This window comes from Lampris incognitus, chromosome 2 (genome assembly GCF_029633865.1).
Source record: "Lampris incognitus isolate fLamInc1 chromosome 2, fLamInc1.hap2, whole genome shotgun sequence".
In the NCBI taxonomy this organism is placed as follows: Eukaryota; Metazoa; Chordata; class Actinopteri; order Lampriformes; family Lampridae; genus Lampris; species Lampris incognitus.
In genome coordinates, this window is record NC_079212.1 from 34393528 (window position 1) to 34414954 (window position 21427).

Genomic DNA, 21427 nt, shown 5'->3' on the forward strand with positions numbered 1-21427 from the left:
GACCTTAGCGCACTGGCACGCTACACATGCAGCTGCCCACCCCTTGACATCCTTGCGGAGGCCAGGCCAGACGAACTTGGAACCGACCAACTTCACCGACGCCCGAACTCCAGGGTGCGAGAGGGAGTGAATCGAATCGAAAACTCGACGGCGCCAGGCCACTGGAACAACGGGGTGGGGACGGCCGGTGGAGACATCGCAGAGGAGGGCAGGACTGCCTTCCTGCATCACAGCGTCCTCTAGGACGTCCGGGTCGCTGGGCTGGTCGGCAGCCATAGCGGAGAAATCCACACCGAGGTGCACAGGACACACAAGCACACGTGACAGACAATCAGCAACAGGGTTGGACTTCCCGGCCACATGCTGAATGTCCGTTGTGAACTCGGAGATCGCCGCTAGGTGGCGCTGTTGACGAGCAGACCACGACTCAGTCACCTTGGACATGGCAAAAGTCAGCGGCTTATGATCCACATAAGCCGTGAATGGGTGACCCTCCAGCAGGAAGCGGAAATGCCGGGGTTGCAAGGTGCAGTGCCAGCAACTCCCGGTCAAAAACGCTGTACTTGCGCTCGCTATCTCGCAGTTTGCGGCTAAAAAATGCGAGTGGCTGCCACGCATTCGCCACACGCTGTTCAACCTCAGCCCCCACGGCTATGTCAGACGCATCGGTTGTTAAAGCTATGGACGCCGTGGGTGTGGGATGGGCGAGGAGGGCAGCATTAGCCAGGGCACACTTAGCTCCGTCAAAGGCCTGGACCTGTTCGGGAGTCCAGTCGACAGGGTCGTTAACCTTCTTAAGCTGCAGGGCTTCGTAAAGTGGCTGAAGGAGGTGGGCAGCACGAGGGAGGAAACGGCTATAGAAATTCACCATGCCCAAGAATTCCTGCAATGCCTTAACAGAGACCGGGCGGGGAAATTCCGCCACCGCTTGCACCTTATAAGGCAACGGGACCGCGCCTTGCGGCGAAATGCAGTGACCCAAGAAATCAATCACCGGCAGTCCAAACTGACACTTGGCCGGGTTGACTATCAGGCCATGTTCGTCCAGACGACGGAAAACCTGTTTCAGGTGCGCCAGGTGCTCTTCAGCTGACGGACTGGCCACTAATATGTCGTCGAGATAAACGAACACGAAATCAAGGTCATGCAACACCGAGTCCATCAGCCTCTGAAAGGTTTGCGCTGCCCCCTTCAAGCCAAAAGGCATGCGCATGAACTCAAAAAGCCCAAACAGGGTGATCACTGCGGTCTTGGGCACGTCCTCTGCGCGCACGGGAACCTGATGATAGCCTGGTCTAAGGTCCACCTTAGAGAAGGTAGTGGTACCTGCCAGGCGTATGGAAAAGTCCTGTATATGTGGGATGGGATAGCGGTCATTGGCGGTGACGTTGTTCAGGCGGCGAAAATCGCCGCAAGGCCGCCACGACCCATCCGCCTTGGGCACCATGTGAAGCGGCGAGGCCTACGGGCTGTTGGAACGCCTCACTATACCCAGACGCTCCATGATGGCAAACTCCTCCTTAGCTATAGCCAATTTTATCATGTTAAGGCGGTGCGCGCGCGCAAAAACTGGCGGTCCCAGAGTGGGAATGAAATGTTCTACCCCGTGTTTAGTAACCGCGGTGGAAAAGGCAGGCGTAGTCACCAATGGAAAATCCGCTAGCAAACGCTGAAAAACATCCCCTAATGCTAAAAAGTTAGCGTGTGTTAACGGCCCGGCTCCCCCTGTCTCGCACGGAACAGTGGCAAAAGACACAGCATCAATTAAACGGCGGTTTGCAACATCAACCAGCAGACCATTAGCACACAGAAAATCCGCGCCGATAATAGGGATAGTAATGGCGGTCACTACAAAGTCCCACTCAAAATGGCGCCCATGGAAGCAAACAGTCACCAACCTTGTGCCACACGTTGCAATGGACGAACCGTGAGCTGCACTTAACTGTGGGCCGCCGCCTTCGGTCGACCTGTCTGTCTTAGCAGGAGGGAGTAGGCTCTTTTGCGAGCTTGAGTCCACCAGAAACCGTCTTCCTGACATTGTGTCCTTAATGAAGAGCAGCTCACTACATCCGCTAGCGCCCACAGCTGCTACTGAGCGCTGGCCCTGGAGTTTCCCACCGCCTCAAACGTGCACGGAGGGACGCAGCGCCTCGCTTTGCCGCCGAACCGCTGGTGGAAGAAACAGAGGCCTCTCCCGCGCCATCTCCGGGCAGTCACTTCAGCCACCACTGCTGGGTCCGCGTCCTCCGACGTCGGCTGCTGAGGCTCCGATGCCACACTCTGCACAGACAACCGTCTGGTAGCCAGCAGGACCCGATCGGCCTCCTCAGCCAAACCTCGGCAGTCACCAGCAGCCAGACACGGGGAGTTAGCCAAAGCCGCGCACACAGGAGACGGGAGCTGGCGCAGGAAAACGTGCGGGAAAAGGAACCCACCTTCGTCTGAGCCTAGCAGCGACAGCATATTGTCCATGAGATCCACAGCCGTCCCGTCGCCCAAACCGGATAGGGAAAGGATTCTATCTGCCCTCTCTGCGGCAGATAGGCTGTACCTCTGGAGCAGAAGATGTTTGAGGGCGACATATTTACTGTGTTGCGGAGGGGCGCGCAACAGCTGCATGGCCCGGCGTGTGGACTGCTGGTCCAGCGCAGCGATGACCAAATAGTATCTGGAGTCGTCCGCGGAGATTCCACGCATGTGGAACAGGGTTTCGACATGCTGGAACCACGAGGCCGGCTCGCTCTGCCAGAACTCTGGGAGTTTCACAGCCGCGGCGAGAACGGCCGGCTGTGAGAGTTGGGGCGGCGTGGCCGAAGTGGATTCACACTCCTCTTCTGCTCCAAACATGATCACGTCGGGGTCACCAATGTTGCAGGAATGAGGAAAAACACAGGAGACCAAGGCGAGTTTGATGTTTATTCCTCAACTCCAAAAACCAACTGCAGCAGGAACAACCCTGCACCGGCGAGCCCGGGAACGTAAACCACACCCCCAGCTCACAGTCCTGCTGGGTGAGAGGCATAGGCCCTAGTGTCCACCACAGTCTTCCCTTTCCTGTACCCCTCTCTCTGCTTTGATCCATCTCTTCCTCACGATGCAATCCACTCCTCCCTGTCTCACACTTTCTTTCCCTTTTTCATGGCCCTCTATTACATTCTCTAGTCAGACATTAAAATCGTTTCCCTGTATGGGGGGCCGTGTAGGCCATAATTCCAACACACCTCTCATACACACCATTAAAACACCTTTCGCCCCTCACAAACACTACTGAAACACACTCGCATTCACTACTGAACACCTCTCATAGCCATGAGTAAGAACCTGTCCTACACCACAATCAACACCACTCACTTTCACAACTGAAGAGGTGCACGGTGCCCTTTAACCCCTCACACTAAGTTTCCACACAGGCATTCACTGCAGTGATGAGGATGATGACGATTCACTGCAGTAACACACAACACACAGGACACGGTGATATACAGGCCTGTGTAAATGCTTAACTGTGCTGCATTTTATATAGCACCTTTCTAGCTGCAACAGCCCCTCAAGGCGCTTTACAATTAATTAACCAATGCCTCTCTCACACACACACACACACACACACACACACACACACACACTGATGGTGGTGTCAATCATGCAAGATAACAACTGACTCATCAGAACCAGAAAAGGGATAGGTGTTTTGCTCAGGGACATGGCAACATTTTTGAGGAGCCGAGGACCAAACCGGAAACCCTCGAGTGAGCAGACGACCCTCCGTCCCTCCTGTTTCACTGCCAACACCCGGTAACTGGCAAATGTCTTGGCCCACGCCATTTCTATCAGTCCCTTGAGCTTCTGGCTCCCTCCTCATTCTCTAAGATCTTTTCTTGCTTTTCTTTTTTCTGTCTCTACCTCCCCTCACGTACACCCACTCTCCTCATCCTTCATCTCGCTCCTCATCCTCTTCTCTCTTCCCCCACTATACCTTGCGTCTCCTGGGCAAACTTGTTAATTACCTTCCAGCGTTCAAATTTCAATTTAATTTGTCCATATGAATGATAAGGGTTGCTCAGACGTGAAAATGTCTCACCTAGAAAACAAGACAAAAGCCAGACGAAAAGAAAAAAAACAAGAGGGAAAATAAAATAACACAGTTGGATTGAAGCTAAATGACGACTGAATGAAAAATACAGTTTGTGAATGGAAGGTTGTCAGTTCAAATCCCAAGACAACTTGTAAGAAATCTTGGCAGGAGAGCCGGGCTCAACTCCCCCACACTTCAAGTGTTGTTGATGTGACCCTTGCCTGTCGAGGCGCTCTGTAACGCAACACACATGAGCCCGTCTGTGTCACAGGGGCTGCTCACTACTAATGGTGGCAGACTCAGGCTGTAATGGGCAGCTCCCAGCAGCCACCAGCTACAGCAAGTCAACAGTTGCACTGGGCAGCGCCCAGGAGGGTGTGCATAACTTTCACCCCCTCATTAGTGTCTGTATCTGCTCGTCTTGCCCCTAGCTTTGTCCCACCAGGTCCCTCAAAAAACAAATGCGTCTTTCTTCATTTTGGATTTTATTCTACCTTCGTCTCCAGTTTGCCGTCTGCATCGACTCTCCTTCCTCCGTTTACTCTCTACCAGTCTCTACCATCTCTCTCTCTCTCCCTCAGTCTGTCACCCTCGTCGTCAGATTTCTCTCCTCCATTAAGTCTCCACCCCTCTTCACCTCTCCTTTCCTTTTATACCGTCTTCATCTCTCTGTCTCATCTCCCGCTCGCTGTCTCTCTTTGTCAGGTATACCGTATCTACACCTTTAATCTCCTCCAGATGCTCCCCTCGCGCTCTGTTTTCTGAATTTATTTCTTTTACATTTTAAAACGAGGACGGTTCAGCTCTACTGGGCTCTCTTATATAACATGCTTTTCTGCTAAATCATGTCTATCATGAGTTCAGCTGTTGCTATGGTTTCTCTACATTCCTCAAGAACTCTGCAAATCTAACCTGCGCCGAGCTCATTTTCTCTAGTCTCATGCCTCGCTCTCTCTCTGTTTGTCTATTTTATGTATACCTCTCTCTCTCTCTCGCTCTCTCTCTGTATTCCTTACATATCTCCTTCTCTCCCTCCCCAAGGTAATTTAAAACTATCTAGCCTTCTCTGTCTCACACACACACACACACACACACACACACACACACACACACACACACACACACACACACACACACACACACACACACACACACACACACACACTCTCTCTCTCATTCTTACCACTCCCAAACTAATTTGCCCCATCCTCGAATTCCACAGATACCTCATTCCCCTTTTTTTCCCCTCTACCAAATTACTTTGTCTACCTCTGCCCCCCCCCCCCACACACACGCACCTTCTGAAATGTGCATCTTACCTTTCCCAATATCCCAGACAGATCTCCCGCTATAATTTACACACACACACACACACACACACACACACACACACACACACACACACACACACACACACACACACCTTGAACTCAACCTCAAACTATTTTCTAGCCACCAGCAACATCCACCTGTCCCTTTCTCTCTTTCTGAATTCCTCACATACCTCGATCGTCCTTCCTTTCCCCAAGTAATTCCATCTGTAGTCCTCTCTCTTTGTCTTTCACTGCTTTTCTGGCTTCACCCTTTCGCCTGTTTTATTTGTCTTCTTATAACCCGTTTATCTTCCGTCGACCTCTGAAATAATCCGACTCCCACACTCCTGAATTAATATTTTATCTCTCTCTCTCTCTCTCTCTCTCCTCCCAGCCCCTGTAGGGCCAGTGTCGTTTTATCTTTTTCCACAGCTAATTCCATCCACGTGCTCCTATTCTCTCTATCTATTCTCACCACACTCTCACGCTTTCCTATCATCCCCAAAACTAATTCCCTTTCCGTCTCTATTCTTTCCTCTCTTTTTATTCTCTAATTCTTTACACTGCAAATAAAGTATGTGAAATCGTAATAAGTAATTTAATCTAGTATTGAGACGTGAAATCCCATTTTTCATTGTAAAGGCTCTGTCAGTCGGGAAAGATAATTTCCCTCGTTTCCAGAATTTTACCCTATGGATTGACTTTATCTTGTCGCCGGTCAAATTAGCCGCCTTCTTCAAGATTGTGCCACTTGTTTTTCAAGAAAATTCTTGAAAAGCAGGATTAGAAATAAGTGGAATGGCCTTGCCTCGTTCCATCTGCTTCAGGAGTAATATTAAATGTATGAAAAAGACGGACCATTCCGTGAAATACTCTGCGAAACATTCCACATGCATTATAAATCTCGTTATAACATCCTGACCTATTCATAACTGTAAAAGTGATTTCAATTCTATCCTTCCCCTTTCCTATTTTTCTCCTCTGCACTGTCATTCTAGGGTATTTCATCACCCAATTTCCTCCCTGTCTCTTTTTCAGTTTGCGTCTCTCAACTCCTCAGCATTCGTCTCTCTCTTTATCTCCCACTTTTAGCGATCAGGGCCCTTTACCATTTCAGACCAAAACTGATTTGGTCATTTTTCCATGCCCCACCCCTTGCTCTCTCTCTCTCTCTCTCTCTCTCTCTCTCTCTCTCTCTCTCTCTCTCTCTCTCTCTCTCTCTCTCTCTCTCTCGCTCTCTCTCTCTCTCTCTCTCTCTCGCTCTCTCTCTCTCTCTCTCTCTCTCTCTCTCTCTCTCTTTCTCTCTCTCTCTCACTATCTTGGAACGAAAGTGTGAGAGCATGCTGAGCAGTTGGTGTGAGAGCATTTGTCAGTGGCTTTTCTATCGTTTTCTTTAACTGTAAATGTTTTAAATAGTGTGTAGTATTACATTTGTTAGGTGTTTATTGTGTTTGGTGTGTATATAAAGGGGTTTTTTGAAAGTTTTTTGTGCGATTGTTTGAGGACAGCCAGCGTTTCACTGATTATCATCATTGGCGGTCAATCGGGGTCCAGTATTACCATCCTCCCTCTGGGTCCTCAGGTTGGCGTACAGGCTGATCCTGTAGCTGCATAATGGGAGGACGCCTGCGCATGACAGCTTTTTGCGTGGACAGGCTGATGTGCCTGCAGCCACCATACAGTCCTTGGCAGGGGGTGGCCATAGTCCAATGGCATGGAGAACCAAGACGATTGGGGACCACCATCTGTTGCAGTCTACATCTGCCTTCGTGACCTGGAGACATCTTCTCCCAGTTCCGCCACTGGGGTCTTTGTTGGATCACGCTTCGTTTGGAACCTCCCCCTTGACCTTTCCACCTTGGGTGACCCTACCAGGAGCCAAGCTCAAGACGGCATAGCTCTTGGGATCATTGGTACATGCAAGCTTCTCTACCATGGCAAGATGGCAATCGGGGAGAAGGTTTCGCTGATCAGCGTCATGGCAGCGGACACGGAATTCACCCAGCTGACCAGGAAGCATGGCATTAAGATATCGCCAAGCTTCTCTTGTTCAGTGAAAAACTGTGTTTTGGCTGTAGCTGAAGTTGTTGGTCCCAGCAGCATTAAATCTGCAGCTAGAATGAACAGCGCTGTGGTGATTTTTCTGGATGAGGTTGACAAAGTACAGAGGGTGGTTACAAACAGAGTCATTGTGAATGAATCATTTGTGTCAGTAATGCTGCTTGCCACTCCAGCAAAAAAGATAATGCTGTCTAATGTGCTCCCATTTATTAGGGATGAGGTTCTGGTTAGAGAATTGTCAAGACAGGGGAAAATTGTTTCCCTGATGAAAAAAGTAGCGTCAGGGTGTAAATCACCCCAGCTGCAGCAAGCCGTTTCTCACAGACGATTTGTTTATATGATTCTTAATAACAGGAGTGAGGAACTGAATCTGGCGTTCAAATTAAGAATTGATGATTTCGATTACATTCTGAGTCTGAGTCTAGTATGGAAGATGACTGTGCAGCTGATAGTGACAATGAAATAAAATCTGCAGCAAAGAAACAGAAACCACAGGGAAGCACAGGCTTATGGAGTAGAAGAAATGAAACAGTCCCTACAAACAAACAAACATACAAAAAAACCCACGAAGGATGTAAGATTGGAAGACTACTTAGAAAAAGAAATATTTCTGGATTCAGCCAGCTCTCAGAAGAGAAGTAAGGGAAAGGGAGGCTTTACTGACCATGAAATTTACAGACTGAAGGAAAATTGTTCAGAAACTCAGACAGGACTTCAACAATGATAATGATGATGATGATGATGATGATGATGATGATGATGATGATGATGATGGAACAGATTAAGGGGTTTTGTATCAATTCTAACTTTGGGTTCGCAAAGCGAACCCTAGTTATATGAACAACGACAAAATGGCTGAGAGGGTTATTGCATTGTGACATCATCCACAATAGCTCGCTGGAAAAAAGAAAAACGATGGAGGTGCATTCCCCGTGCCAATCCCGGACAATATGACCCCCTGTGGTCATATGTCCTCCCACCGACCCCGTATTGGCACACCCACCGGAAGCGCTATTCCTCTTTGTAAGTCGAACCATCTCCAACTAAATGAGCACCACACCTGTGGCCCGGGTAGGAGAACGGCTCTATTCTCAGCCATTTTGTCGTTGTTCATATAACTAGGGTTCGCTTCGCGAACCCAAAGTTACATTTCACGTACTCCAAAATGGCTGACAGCGTTATTGCATTGAACAACGACAGGATTCGTGCCTCCGTTCCCTAGCCGTCCAATGAACCCTTCAAACCTCTGGTGGGAAGGGGTACGCGTTCTGATGAGAGCATCCTAAGAGGCCTGCTCCAGAACAGCATCGGCAACCGACCGCACCTTAACGTGCCGGTAATAATGCCGTAAGAAAGTGGTCTCACCACTCCAAACCGCCGCTTGGTGGATGACCTCCCAGTCGATACCTGACAACACAGCTATCGACGTAGCAGTCCCTCGGGTAGAATGCGCCTTCAGCTTAGGAGCTGTTTTACCCGCTTTGGTATACGCCTCCGTAATACCATCCACCAGCCAGTGTGCTAGCCTCTGGGTGGAAAGGGCATAACCTGGTTTGCTCACTCTGTAGGTCAACAGCAGCCTGTCAGACCTACGAATATCTGCTGTGCGCCGCATGTAAATGCGTAAAGCCCGTACAGGACACGAGAGGTGCAAGCGTTTCTCATCCCTAGTCACCGGTGACGGATGAAACGCGTGTATCACCACCGGGGCCCTACTCGTCAGGACAGACACAGTTTTGGGCACGAAGCTGGGGTCTGTAAAGAGCGTGACCATCAGATCACCAGAAAACACCATCCCCTTGATGGTGAGTGCAGTGAGCTCACAACCCCTCGCTGCGGTGGTAAGTGCCAAGAGCACAGCCAGCTTAGCCGAGACATAACGCATGTCTGCCGTAGACATGGGTTCAAAGGGATCTTTCTCTAGTGCGCGCAGAACAAGGGAAGCATCCCAAGTTTCAGCTCTCGTAAGCTCCTTAGCTGAGAGCTTCTTAGCACCCAACAGGTACTGCGTCATGAGCGGGTGCGTGAAAACTGTGCTACCCTCGATCTTCCCCCCGGAAGAACGTGAGAGCCGATACACAGACTTTGACCGAGGAGAAAGACCATAGTCTATCACTCCTACAGACCTCCACAAAAGTCAGTATAGGGCCAATCCCTACTGACAAAGGGTCCATGTCGCGTTCAGCGCAAAATTGGTCAAATCGATTCCAGTACCCCTGGTACCTGGAATACGTGGAGTCTTTACGCCCCGCTAAGATGACACGAATCACTTGCGCACTAAGTCCCATAGCTAAGAGCCTGGCTTTGTAAGCATCCACGCCGCTAATCGGGAGCCTCCTATCCAGGGGCCCTCCCGTAGCAGCCCTCCTGCTTGCGTGAGCGTGTCCGCCCACTCCGGGACGTTGAACCGCTCGCCTACTATCCAGGGCACTATTCGCGGAAACCACGGGGTGCTCGGTTCGTACGGGGCCACGAGAACTAACCGACCCCCTGTGCGCTCGAACTTGACCACCAGGTCTAGGAGGCACCTGCGCGGGGGGAATGCGTAAAGCATCTCCTCGGGCCATGGATCTAGTCCAAGCGCGTTGACCCCCAACGGCGCTAGGTCGGACGGGGGCATTGAGTACCAACGAGGGCACTTGTAATTGAGTTTCGATGCGAACAGATCCAACCAATTCCTTCCACCTGTGTAACATGCGTGACAGAGGTCTCGTTGCCTCCTGTACCTTGCTGTTCAGGTAGCGCGCGTAAGTTGCGCGTAAAGGGTCTGGGGAAGCCCCGCCCACCATGCCCTGCATCCATGGGGGGGGCTTCGTCCTTGTAAAGGAGACCCAGATGGGGGAATTGGCGTTTTGAACCTTTCCAAATTACCATTTGACCCATCAGAGACTAAACATTGTCGCATCATAGTCCCCTCCCAGGGGCTCATTTGCGCTCATGTCATTATTATCCAATATTTCCAGCAGGGATGTTATTACATTGTTATCATCATCTTTACCTAAAGATTCAGACAGACAATCAGACTTGCGTTTCAAACCTTTTAAAACGCAATCACCATCATCACCAACATAAAAACTTTTATTCACATTCACAACCTTTGGAATAGAACAAGTAGACTGTGCATCAGAAACCAAAATAAAAGGCGCAGTGTTTAATCCTGCGCACGCTGTGTCCCCTGAACAAGCGTCTATATCGCCGGAGACGGCTCTGGAATCAGTCTGTTGGTGTGGGTCGTAACATCCTGCCGAAACACGTCATTTGGCAGCTCCCTTCTTGGAAGTGTCTGTGCTGTCCGGCTTGGCCGCCTTGGCCGCTGGATCTGTGGAAGACTGGGAGTTTGGACGTGAGCCCTGTCCACGCCCGCGCCCCACTTTACCACCTCTTTTTGGATAAGTCTCTCTCCATTTCTGCTTGCGCGCAGGCTTGTCCCCCTGCCCTGTGCCCACCGCGGGCTTAGGGGTAGGCGGGTTCTTCATCATCGGGAGAAGCTCCTTGTGCAAGGTTTTGCGCTCGGCCTGGGCGGCCTTGTATTTGCTGATAATGTCCGAGGTCGTTCCAAACAGGCCCTGGTTCCCTGCGCAGGAGTGGGCCATCCACTCCTTGCAGAATTCCTCTTTTACCCCGGCTGTCTCTAGCCAGAGACGTCTGCGCGAAAGGGTGGAGGCAGCTGCGCTAGAACCGCACTCTAGAGCGATGGAATACAGCAGCGATCCCAGGGAGTCAGCTATGCGTTCCATTTCCAAGATGTACTCACAACCTGCTTCGCTGGCCACTACGTCACCGAACTCGGCCCCGTCGATACCTGCTGTAGCGATGGCGGCTTTGCTTTGCTCGATGTTTGATAGGCTGCAGAGCTTGCGCATGTACGCCGTTATCATCCCAGCCGTTGAGACGAGTCCAGCTGCGCGTGTACTGGCGTGCCATGCATCACACGCGTAACGATCCACCTGTTGGCCCCACTGCGAAGGGTGTTTGGGAGTATCGCGAGACCCCACCTTGGTGTTAGGGTTGAACGATAAAACGTCCCTCTCTGGTTGCGGAATTTTGCAGTCTTTGTAGTTGAGGTTCCTAACCTCGACTGCTAAGACGTCAACCCCCTTCTGACTGAACTTTGAGGACGATTTAAGTAGCGGATCCGCCTCCGCCCGCTTAAACGCTCGTTCGATGTGAGGATAAGGTGGTAGAGTGGAGTCCCTGACCCTCTCTGCCATTCGTGGAAAATCGGCTACCACCGGATCTTGAGGATTGCCCGGCTCGGTAACGATGTCGGCAGACTTGACCGCTCGCGCGAACAGATTGCGGAAACTGGCGAGGAATGTTTCGGACCCACGTTGCATGGCGTCGCCATCTTTGTTTGGTTGAGACGAACTTGGCTGGTCGTCTTCCACGCCCTGATCGTCTACTTCCTCAGGCAGTGAATCCTCGGGTTCCGCACCCGCCGAATAACATGCCACGGATTCACCAGGGAGAGATAGGATCTCATTGATCCAGTCCTCTCTAACTATCCCGGATGGTGGGATAGCCTCTGGCTCCGGAGGGATGCTAATGCTAGCCGCCGTCCCGTGACTGTAGCTAGGAAGCATCGGAGGGATGTTGCTAGCCTCCGCCCCATGGCTATAGCTAGGTAGCACCATGCTAGCCGCCTCGTTAGCAGGTGCGAAGGGATCTGCAAGTCCCCATCTTTGACGGTACAGGGCAGCCCACCTTTGGCGCCCCAATCCTCTGATGGTTTTACAGAAATTGCAGTCGATCTCATTACGGTCTACATCCCTCAAGTAGCCCATGTAGTGAACATGCGGGATATGGGAGACACAGTCCGGATGGGGGTCCCATCGGAGCGTCGCCGGTTTAACACACCCGCACCAAGCGTAGAATCCGGCCACATCGACCGGATTAATGAACATCTTGGCGATAAAAGGTAAGCTAACTATAAGTTAGTATCTAATATACCAGTATATCACTAGATTACTTGCGTATTTGCAGTTTTCCTCTTAGTCCCAGCGAGAGAGAAACAGCCATCGACCGATCTCATTTAGTTGGAGATGGAAAGAGGAATAGCGCTTCCGGTGGGCGTGCCAATACGGGGTCGGTGGGAGGACATATGACCACAGGGGGTCATATTGTCCGGGATTGGCATGGGGAATGCACCTCCATCGTTTTTCTTTTTTCCAGCGAGCTATTGTGGATGATGTCACAATGCAATAACCCTCTCAGCCATTTTGGAGTACGTGAAATGTAACTTAACGTTGCTGTTTTTTAGCCTGGTCTTTTTTCTCTTACCCATGAGCAATTTTAAAATTGGTGCTCTTAATTTAAATGGGGCAAGAGATGTCAGTAAAAGAGCTGTTTTGTATGAGCTGATAAAGTTAGAAGGTATTGATGTCATGTTTGTACAAGAAACACACCATAACAGTGTAAATGAAACTGAATGAAGGGCAGAATGGAGTGGAGAAGTTATGAGTCATAAGAGCTCATCAAGTGGGGGAGTGGCCATTCTCTTCTTTAAGAGGTTCTTACCTACTTCCTATGAGAAAGAACAAGTGGTAGATGGCAGGTTCATGGTGGTCAAAGCAAAGTTTGAGATGTTCCTAATGTAGAGCATGAGAGAGTTCTGTTTCTAGAAATTTTAAATAACAGTCTGAATATAACTCCGCTGATGATTTATATTTGAGAGGAAATTTAAATTTTTCACAAAATGATAGTATAGACAGGAATCATGTTGAGCCTCATTATGTTTTACAGCGTGTGGAGTGAGTTAATTCAAACGCATGACTTAGTAGATATATGGATAAGATTCCATGGCAATAACAGACAATATACATGGCTTCATACTAGATATAATTTCATTTCTTTGGCTAAGTTAGATAGATTTTACTGTTTTAAACATCAGCTCAATGTTTTGAAAATGTGTAAGATCATACCTGTAGGTTTCACTGATCATTCCCTGGTTATTTGTGATGGTTTAATCATGAACATAAAACCAAAGAGTGCATACTGGCATTTCCACCCCGCTTTAACTTGTGATCTTAACTTTAAGGATGTTTTTCGAGTCTTTTGGAATAATTTTAGAACTAAAAACAAGACTTCACATCATTGAGACAGTGGTGGGACTATGGTAAAGTAGAGCTAAAGCAGCTCTGTCAACAGTACACTCTCAATGTTACTAGGGGCATTACCTGTCTATGAGTGATCTGGAGATAGAAATAGTGGAACTTCAAAGATTAGCAGAATCCACAGAAAACTGTGGACATACTGAAGTCCTCAAACAGGAAAAAAAAACTATTCTCGCAGATCTACTGAGCACTATTGGGCTCAAGGAGCATTAGTCCAGTCAAGATTTCTGAGTGTGAATCAGATGGATGCACCATCTAAATTCTTCTTTGGTCTTGAAAAGAAGAATGGTCAGAGCAGGCTTATTCATGCACTTTGCTCTGACACAGGAAGGAGTTAACAGAGCCAAAAGAAGTACAGTGACAAGCTGTGGAGTTTTATTCAAAGCTGTACAGCAGTGAGTGTGAGGAGAATGTTTGCCTCCCTTGCTGAGGGCTTGCCAAAGATGTCCAAAGAAGACAGTGTTCATCTGGAAGAACGCTGGTGCTGTCAGAACTGCATGCAGCTTTGCAGGGCATGGATGAAGGCAAAGTGTCTGGCATTGATGGTCTTCCAGTGGAACTTTGTAAGACTTTCTGGAATGAAATTGGACCAGACTTCTTGTCTGTGTTGAATGAAGGTCTTAAGGAAATGTTGTTGCCTATAAGCTGCAGAAGAGCAGTAATAACTTTACTCCTAAAGAAAGGAGATCTGGCGTCCTGTTTTGCTCCTGTGCTCTGACTACAAGCTCCATCAAATCATTCACCAGGATCAGACGTGCTGTGTGCTTGGTAGGTCTACCTCATGATAATGTGTTTTTAATTTGAGATGTTTTGGAAATCTCCGTTTCATTGGGTTTTGACATTGGTCTCATTTCACTGGACCAAGAAAAGGCATTTGGCTGGGTTGAACACCTCTACCTCTGGAAGTCTATGGAGTGTTTTGGCTTCAGCCCAGGTGTTATTTCCATGATCAAGATTTTTTACTAGAATACTGAGAGTGTACTGACGATAAATGGAGAATTGAATGCCCCTTTCAAAGTAAACAGAGGCATTCTTAAGGGCTGCTCTCTCTCAGGAATGTTTTTCTCCTTTTTTCAGCATATTCACTTGTAGTGTGCCTATACTTTTAAGTTGTGACACTTTTTATGTCAATTGGGATTATTTAAATAGTATTACTTTAAGGATTAGAACATAGCAGGACTAGCCTCAGCTTCTCAGCATGCCGCCATAGCCAGAAGTCCTCTCTCAGGAATGTTATATGCTATTTCTACTGAACCACTGTGGGATTGCGTTTACCAAACTGTGATACAAATCTTGTTGTGTCAGTTTATGCAGAAGTTGCAGTAGTCCTTGTCAAAAATCAAGCAGATGTTGAAAAACTATATTAGGCTGTTAATGAATTTGGTGCGATTTCAGCTGCAAATTGGAGTGGTGGTTTTCTAAGCCTGCCAGGGAATTAATCATGGAAAATAGATGGTTTTAAATATCTGGGAGTCTTCCTTAGTAATGAGTTAATGGTCAGCTAGGAAAAATTGAGGGGAGACAGAAAAAAATGAGATGGACTTTGCCTCAGATGTCCTTTAGAGGCAGGCAGAATAACTTAGTAGCCTCTACAATGTGGCATAGGTTGGCTTGTATGGAACCACCTGCTGGTTTTATACAGAAACTACAAACAATCTTAATTGATTTTTTTTGGGGGGGGCGGACTACATTGGGTACCCCAAAGTGTGCTTTTCTTGCCCAAAAAGGAAGAAGGTCATGGTCTGATACACTTGGCAAGTAGAGTGGCGACTCTCAGGTTACAATTTGTGCAAAAACATCTTACAAGGTCTGTTGATATTGTGTGGAAAGGAGTAGCAAGTGCCCTTCTGAGTATTAATGGTTTGGGTCTTGATACCGGTTTGTTGATGGATTCTAAATGTTTAAATTTGTCTGAACTACCTGTCTTCTATCAAGGAGTCCTCAAAGCATGGATCCTGTTCAAATAGTAAAGAAAGGAACCTACTCTTTCTCTGTACTGGTTATTAAAGGAACCTCTCATTCATAGAGCCAGGTTGGACATACAGGACAGTTCAACACCAGGCCTCACTCTAACTGGGACTGTAATATTAAAAGACATAGTGGATGTAGCTGGACCTGGTCTGATGGACACAAAGGCTCTAGCTTCTCATCTGAGGCAGAAGTCTATTTGTCACACTAAGAAGATACTAACTCGTTGGGCTGAGACTGACTGGCGCTGAACGGGAACTGCTGCAGGACTACTGTGCAAAGGTGGAAACTCCTGACCAGGATGATCCTTTTCCAGATTTGGAACTTTTTCCTAAAGGAATGATTGCACTGGACAATTTTTAATGTTAAAAATATTGATATTCTATACTTATATTCAGTAAAATGCAAAGAAGTTTAAAAGTGTGGTGTCAAAGTTAAAAAAAAAAAGCAAACTAAATGGGAAGACTGACACAGTGTGGAGGCAAAAATTAACTGTAAATGATAATGTTAAACCGGTATAGAGAGTATTGTATAAACCACCCTTGAAAAAAAGAACAGGTAACATTCAGTGGAGAATCCTACAGGGGGCTATTGCTGTGAATGTTTTTACATCTGTGATTAATCCTACAGTGTCCAACAGATGTCTGTTTTGTGGAATGACAGAAACAATTTTTCACTGTTTTATGGAATACAACCGACTTAAAGCTTTGTTTGATGTACTGGGGATTTTGTTCCAGTGTTTGATGAAAGGTGGTCGAAAAAAAGCGTTTATTTTGGGGGCAGGTTACAGAAGAGTGAATATGTCAAAGTGGACACTTCTAAATTTCATAATAGGGGAAGCAAAAATGTCCATATACATCAACAGAAGGAATAAAACAGAAGGAAGGGTAGGACAGGATGTGATCCCTTTGTTAGTTTCTTTGGTGAGATCCACAGTCTGGGTTGATTTTAGGTTTTATAAAGCGATGAGGAATTTGGATGCTTTCATTCAACGGTGGTACCACAATGATGTGATTTGTTCTGTGGTGGATGATGAGTTGGTTTTCAATAAGGTTTTTCGATGAAATCTGTAAAATCTCTAGTGGTGGATGGATTGTTAGTGATGTCGGTACTGTTGTTATGGATTGTCTCTGAGCCATGGAATTCAATGAATTCCTTATGATCATTATGTGATTTATTTTAAATTAAGTGGAATTTTAAAATCAAAATCTCTCTCTCTTGCCCCCTTTTTTCCTCCGATACATCAGCGGACTATCCGCACTTTAGATGTCTCTGCTCTCTAAAGAATAGTCCCCAAATTAAATAACAGTAATGATACCCCAAAGGTTGTTCTTCACAGTGACCATGGGAGTGATAGTGATGCAATAGATGCAAGGTACAGCTGAGTACCAGCAGCACTGAGGCAAAAAGAAAGGGGAAAAAAAATAACGTCTCTCTGTGTGTCAAACCTCTCTCTGTTTCTGTGTGTGTGTGTGTGTGTGTGTGTGTGTGTGTGTGTGTGTGTGTGTGTGTGTGTGTGTGTGTGTGTGTGTGTGTGTGACTTCTGTTCCATCTTATCAACTTCTTGGATTAAATTTCTCAATGCAGAGCACATATCTCTTTGCCATCCCCAAAAGTAATCTCACCTCTATTCACACTCTCTCTCTCTCTCTCTCGTCTACACTGTGCGTCTTACTCCTCTTCCTCCGTTTTTCTCCCTGCTCCCTAAAGCATCCTTGCATTTCTCAGTATGAAAGAAATACTGCTTCACTGCCTCCAAAAGAGATCTCAATTCTCCCTATCGCTTGAATCCTGCTCTCTTCTTCATCACCCTGTCTCTCTCTTTCCCATTCCTTCATATCCTGTGCTGCCTCTCTCCAGCTTATCCTCTCAGCATCTTATTCATTCTCACGCCCCCTCCCCCCGACTCATCTCGTGTTTGCATCTCATCCCTCTCTATTCTCTATAGTATATCCTGCACATTACAGATGTGCATCTCTCTTTATCACCTCCGAGTCTATTTTTCTGCTTGTTATAAAATGATATACACTTTCTTCTCTCCGCTGTCACACCAGTCTTTTAAGGTCACGTACCCGCCGGGACCCGTTGCGGGTCTTTTCTCATGTCACGCTGTAGCAACCTGCAATTCAAAAGAGCAGCGGGGTTTTAGCAGGTCTTTTTAATAGCACTGCATGCTGGGGGTTGGAAACGATTCAATTTCTACTGAGAAAAAAGCGCCATGAGTCAACAGTCCTCAAATCCCTCAGCATCGGCAGTGCCAATGACCAGCACATCCCTCCATACATCTGTTTTACAATTACAGCCAACACAAAAGAGAGAGAGAGAGAGAGAGAGAGAGAGAGAGAGAGAGAGAGAGAGAGAGAGAGAGAGAGAGAGAGAGAGAGAGAGAGAGAGAGAGAGAGCGGCTTGTTGAGACAAGCAGACATTTCTGTATTCTGAGCAGATGCTTTTAACACCTTATCCTGTTTAGTGGAACCACTGCACATTTTTATTGCTTTAAAAAGCCATAATTGAGTTTTACAGACATGCAACTAGCCTCATCTGAGACCGCCGGCAGCCAAATGTTCAGCTTTTTTAAACGTGATAGTGAATAATCAATACTTTAGAGAGAACAGGCACTCCCTAAGTTAGTGACGTAATAAACATTTGTTTGCATCTTACTTTTCTTACAACTACCCTGTACAATTAATTACCCTACAAATGGCCCCCAATCTGCCCCCCTCCAACCCAACAGGGGAGAACCCAGTGTTGTGTCAAACAGTATTCAAAAATCTTTTTTTTTTTGGTAATTTTTTTCTCTATGATTTACCACATGGGTGGATTTGCCACATAGGCCATTAAAATGAGCACGTAGAGGAGAACATCCCAGAGAAGGACAGCCAGAGTGTCCTGTTCGGTGCCTGACAACTAAACTGATTCATTGGGGATTCTTCATCATGGGGTAAGCGCCCTCTTGATCTGCACACCGAGCTCTTCTGAAACCAACAATGAGCATTATCAGTGAACTGAATTTGATTCACATTGGGCAGAATCCACAACCTGAGAGTCTGGAGTCTGTCTGACTCGACGGAGAGAGAAAGCACCAGCCTGGGACTTCATCTACGGATGAGCCGATGTCTGTGAGGGGCAAACCCAGTTCTTGGGGGGGGGCAACTTAAATATGCGGAGGGGTGAAAAACAGAGCGAGAGGGGGAGAGAGGGAGAAGGGGTAGTGTGGATATGTCAGGAGAGTTCTCTGTGTTGCAAAATCAGTTCGATCGCTGTTTGCTTATTAGTTCTGCCCTCCTCCTCCCCATCTCTCATTCCTCTCCCATCGTCTTCCTGTTGCCCCGGGTTGTTGACAAGATGCCCGAACAACCAACATGCCCACGCAGACCAAAACAACACACCACTCCCTCCATACCCCACAAACCTCTGTGTCTCTCTCTCGTTCTCTTGTTCTCTCTCGCCCTCTCTCTCTCTGTCTGTCTGTCTCTCCCCCCACATATTTCTGTCATCACTTTCTCTCCTCACTCTTTCCTCGCATCTTGTTCTCTCACGTTTCATGTTCCCTCTCCTTCCCCATTAATTCTCCATTCCTCTGTCTCTAACTTTTCACAAGGACTCTCCCTCCCTCTCTCTCTCTCTCTCTCTCTCTCTCTCTCTCTCTCTCTCATAAACCTGATTACTTTCCATCTTCCTCCTTTTTATCTTTTATTCTATGGCCATGTCTAACTCTCTCCTGCTCTGTCATTTGCTATCGTCTAGTATTCAAATTTCCCTCCATCTTTCTCTCCCCCTCCTTCTCTTCTCCCCTCACTCCTAACCTCTTTCTCTCAAACTCAGTCTGCTCTCTCCCTTCCTCTCTCCCACTCTATGTGGCTCCTTCCATCTCTCTCATCTTTGCAACTCTCTTTCTCCCATCACCTCTGGCCATCCTTCTTTTTTCAGTCTCTCTCTCGCCATCTCTCCCTACCTACCCATCGCTGTCTTGCCCTCATTCTCTCTGTCTTACTCACCTCTAAACTGTTCCTCTTTCCCTCCTCTGCCTCTCTTTGTGTCAAACTACACTTCTGTTCTCGCTCTCTCCCAACACCTCTCTCTCTCTGGGGGAGTTTGAAAAGCAAGGCACTGTGTCACCCCAGCAACATTTTGATCTATAATGAGAGGGGCACATGAAATATCGCCCCAAAACACCAACAAACACCAACAAACACACACACACACACACACACACACACACACACACTTCTGGCAATGATTCAGCTCCCTCAAGGATGAGAGAGAAAGAGAGAGAAAGGAAAGAGGAAGAGAGTGTGTCAGAAAAAAAATAGCACACCATAGATGAGTGAGAAGAGAAAAGAAAAGAAGAGAATACAAGTTTGTTTGAAAGATGGCAAAATCAGAAAGAGAGAGAGAGCAAGAGAGAGAGAGCAAGGAAAGAGGAAGAGAGTGTGTCAGAAAAAAACAGCGCACAATAGATGAGTGACAAAAGAAAAGAAGGGAATACAAGTGTTTGTTTGCAAGATGGAAAAAACAGAGAGAGAGCGAGCAAGAAAAGAGGAACAGAGAAAGAATGAACAGGAGAGTGTGTCAGAAAAAAAATAGCGAACCATAAACGAGTGAGACGAGAAAAGAAAAAGAAGAGAATACAACAGTGTTTGTTTGCAAGATGGAAAAAACAGAAAGGGGGGGGCATGCAATGGTAGACCAAAGGAGCAGTTCACTTGTTGGATTGCACCACTCACTGAGACAGGCTCTACCTTTGCTAGCTCGCCAGCCTCTCCCAGGAGGTGATCTCAAAGAAAACAAAGGCAAAACGGCTGTTTTCATGCTGTTCTGCACAACATGACTCATGTCAGAGGCATCAAAGACTAAATACACTGTGGATCACACAGACGGCAGGGTGGGACACGAACAAAGAGAAGCAGACAGTCAGTTTAAATTTAGGATGAAAACCACAAAGTTAAGGGCTATACCTGCACACAAACAAAAAAATCCACACTAATATGCACACACAGACTGACACACAAACACGGGCAAACACACACACACAGATACAGACATGTAAATATACACACACGGCTCCAAGTTTATTTAATGTGTGTGACAGTTACACAAGGGTGCAACCAGCGCAACCAACTACCAAAGAAGAAGAAGACACACTCACCCGTGTAGTCCTCCCGACAGATGCAGGTGTAGCCCCCCTCTCTCCGGGCACACACGCCGCCATTGAGGCACGGGTTGGAGTAACACAGGTTGATCTCCGTCTCGCAGTAGTCCCCCGTGAAGCCCGCAGGGCAGCGGCAGCGCAGGCCTGCGATGGGGTGGATGGGCCGGAACAAGATGGAGGGTGAAGTGATGAAGGGGGCGGAGCTGTTGAAGCGGAGCACCGAGATACACTTCATGTAGTTCTGACATGGCTCGCGGAGGCACACGTTGTCATCGAACGGGAGGACCTGAGTGGGGAGAAAAGAGAGAGAGGAGGGGAGCTGTTAATCACACTTTATTTTAACCAGGTAATTTTTCACTGACATTAGAAACAGGCTATTTAAAGGTGGCGATGGGCTCATATTTATCAAACCATCAAGAGGGACATTTGTCATGTGGACAAAGAGGGGAGTCCTACCTTCCCCAACAGGAAGCATATGTAGGACAATGTGTAGTTACTGAAATGTTACTCTTTAAAGTGGTAGCTAACCCTTTTTTTTTTTTACATCTTTAGAGCTGTAATTATGCTGACATTAGCCTTGCATGGTAAAACTGATAACCCTGGTGAGAAAGTCAACAAGAAATGAAAGGCATCACATGGCCAAAACGTCCAGGGTTTCTTTTCCATTGCGCCAGTAAAAGTTGTTTTATGTGCAGATGTTGTTGATGCTATTAAAATTAATATTATTATCATTATTATTAATAGTAGT

General features: G+C 47.4%; 1 protein-coding gene across 1 annotated transcript in view; it reads right to left on the bottom strand.

The window, feature by feature from the left end:
- Positions 1–21427, bottom strand: part of celsr3 (cadherin, EGF LAG seven-pass G-type receptor 3) — a 171926-nt gene that overhangs the window by 107524 nt on the left and 42975 nt on the right. The window contains 1 exon segment of the mRNA XM_056299484.1: positions 20677–20965. Coding sequence (XP_056155459.1) covers positions 20677–20965 — 289 coding nt within the window.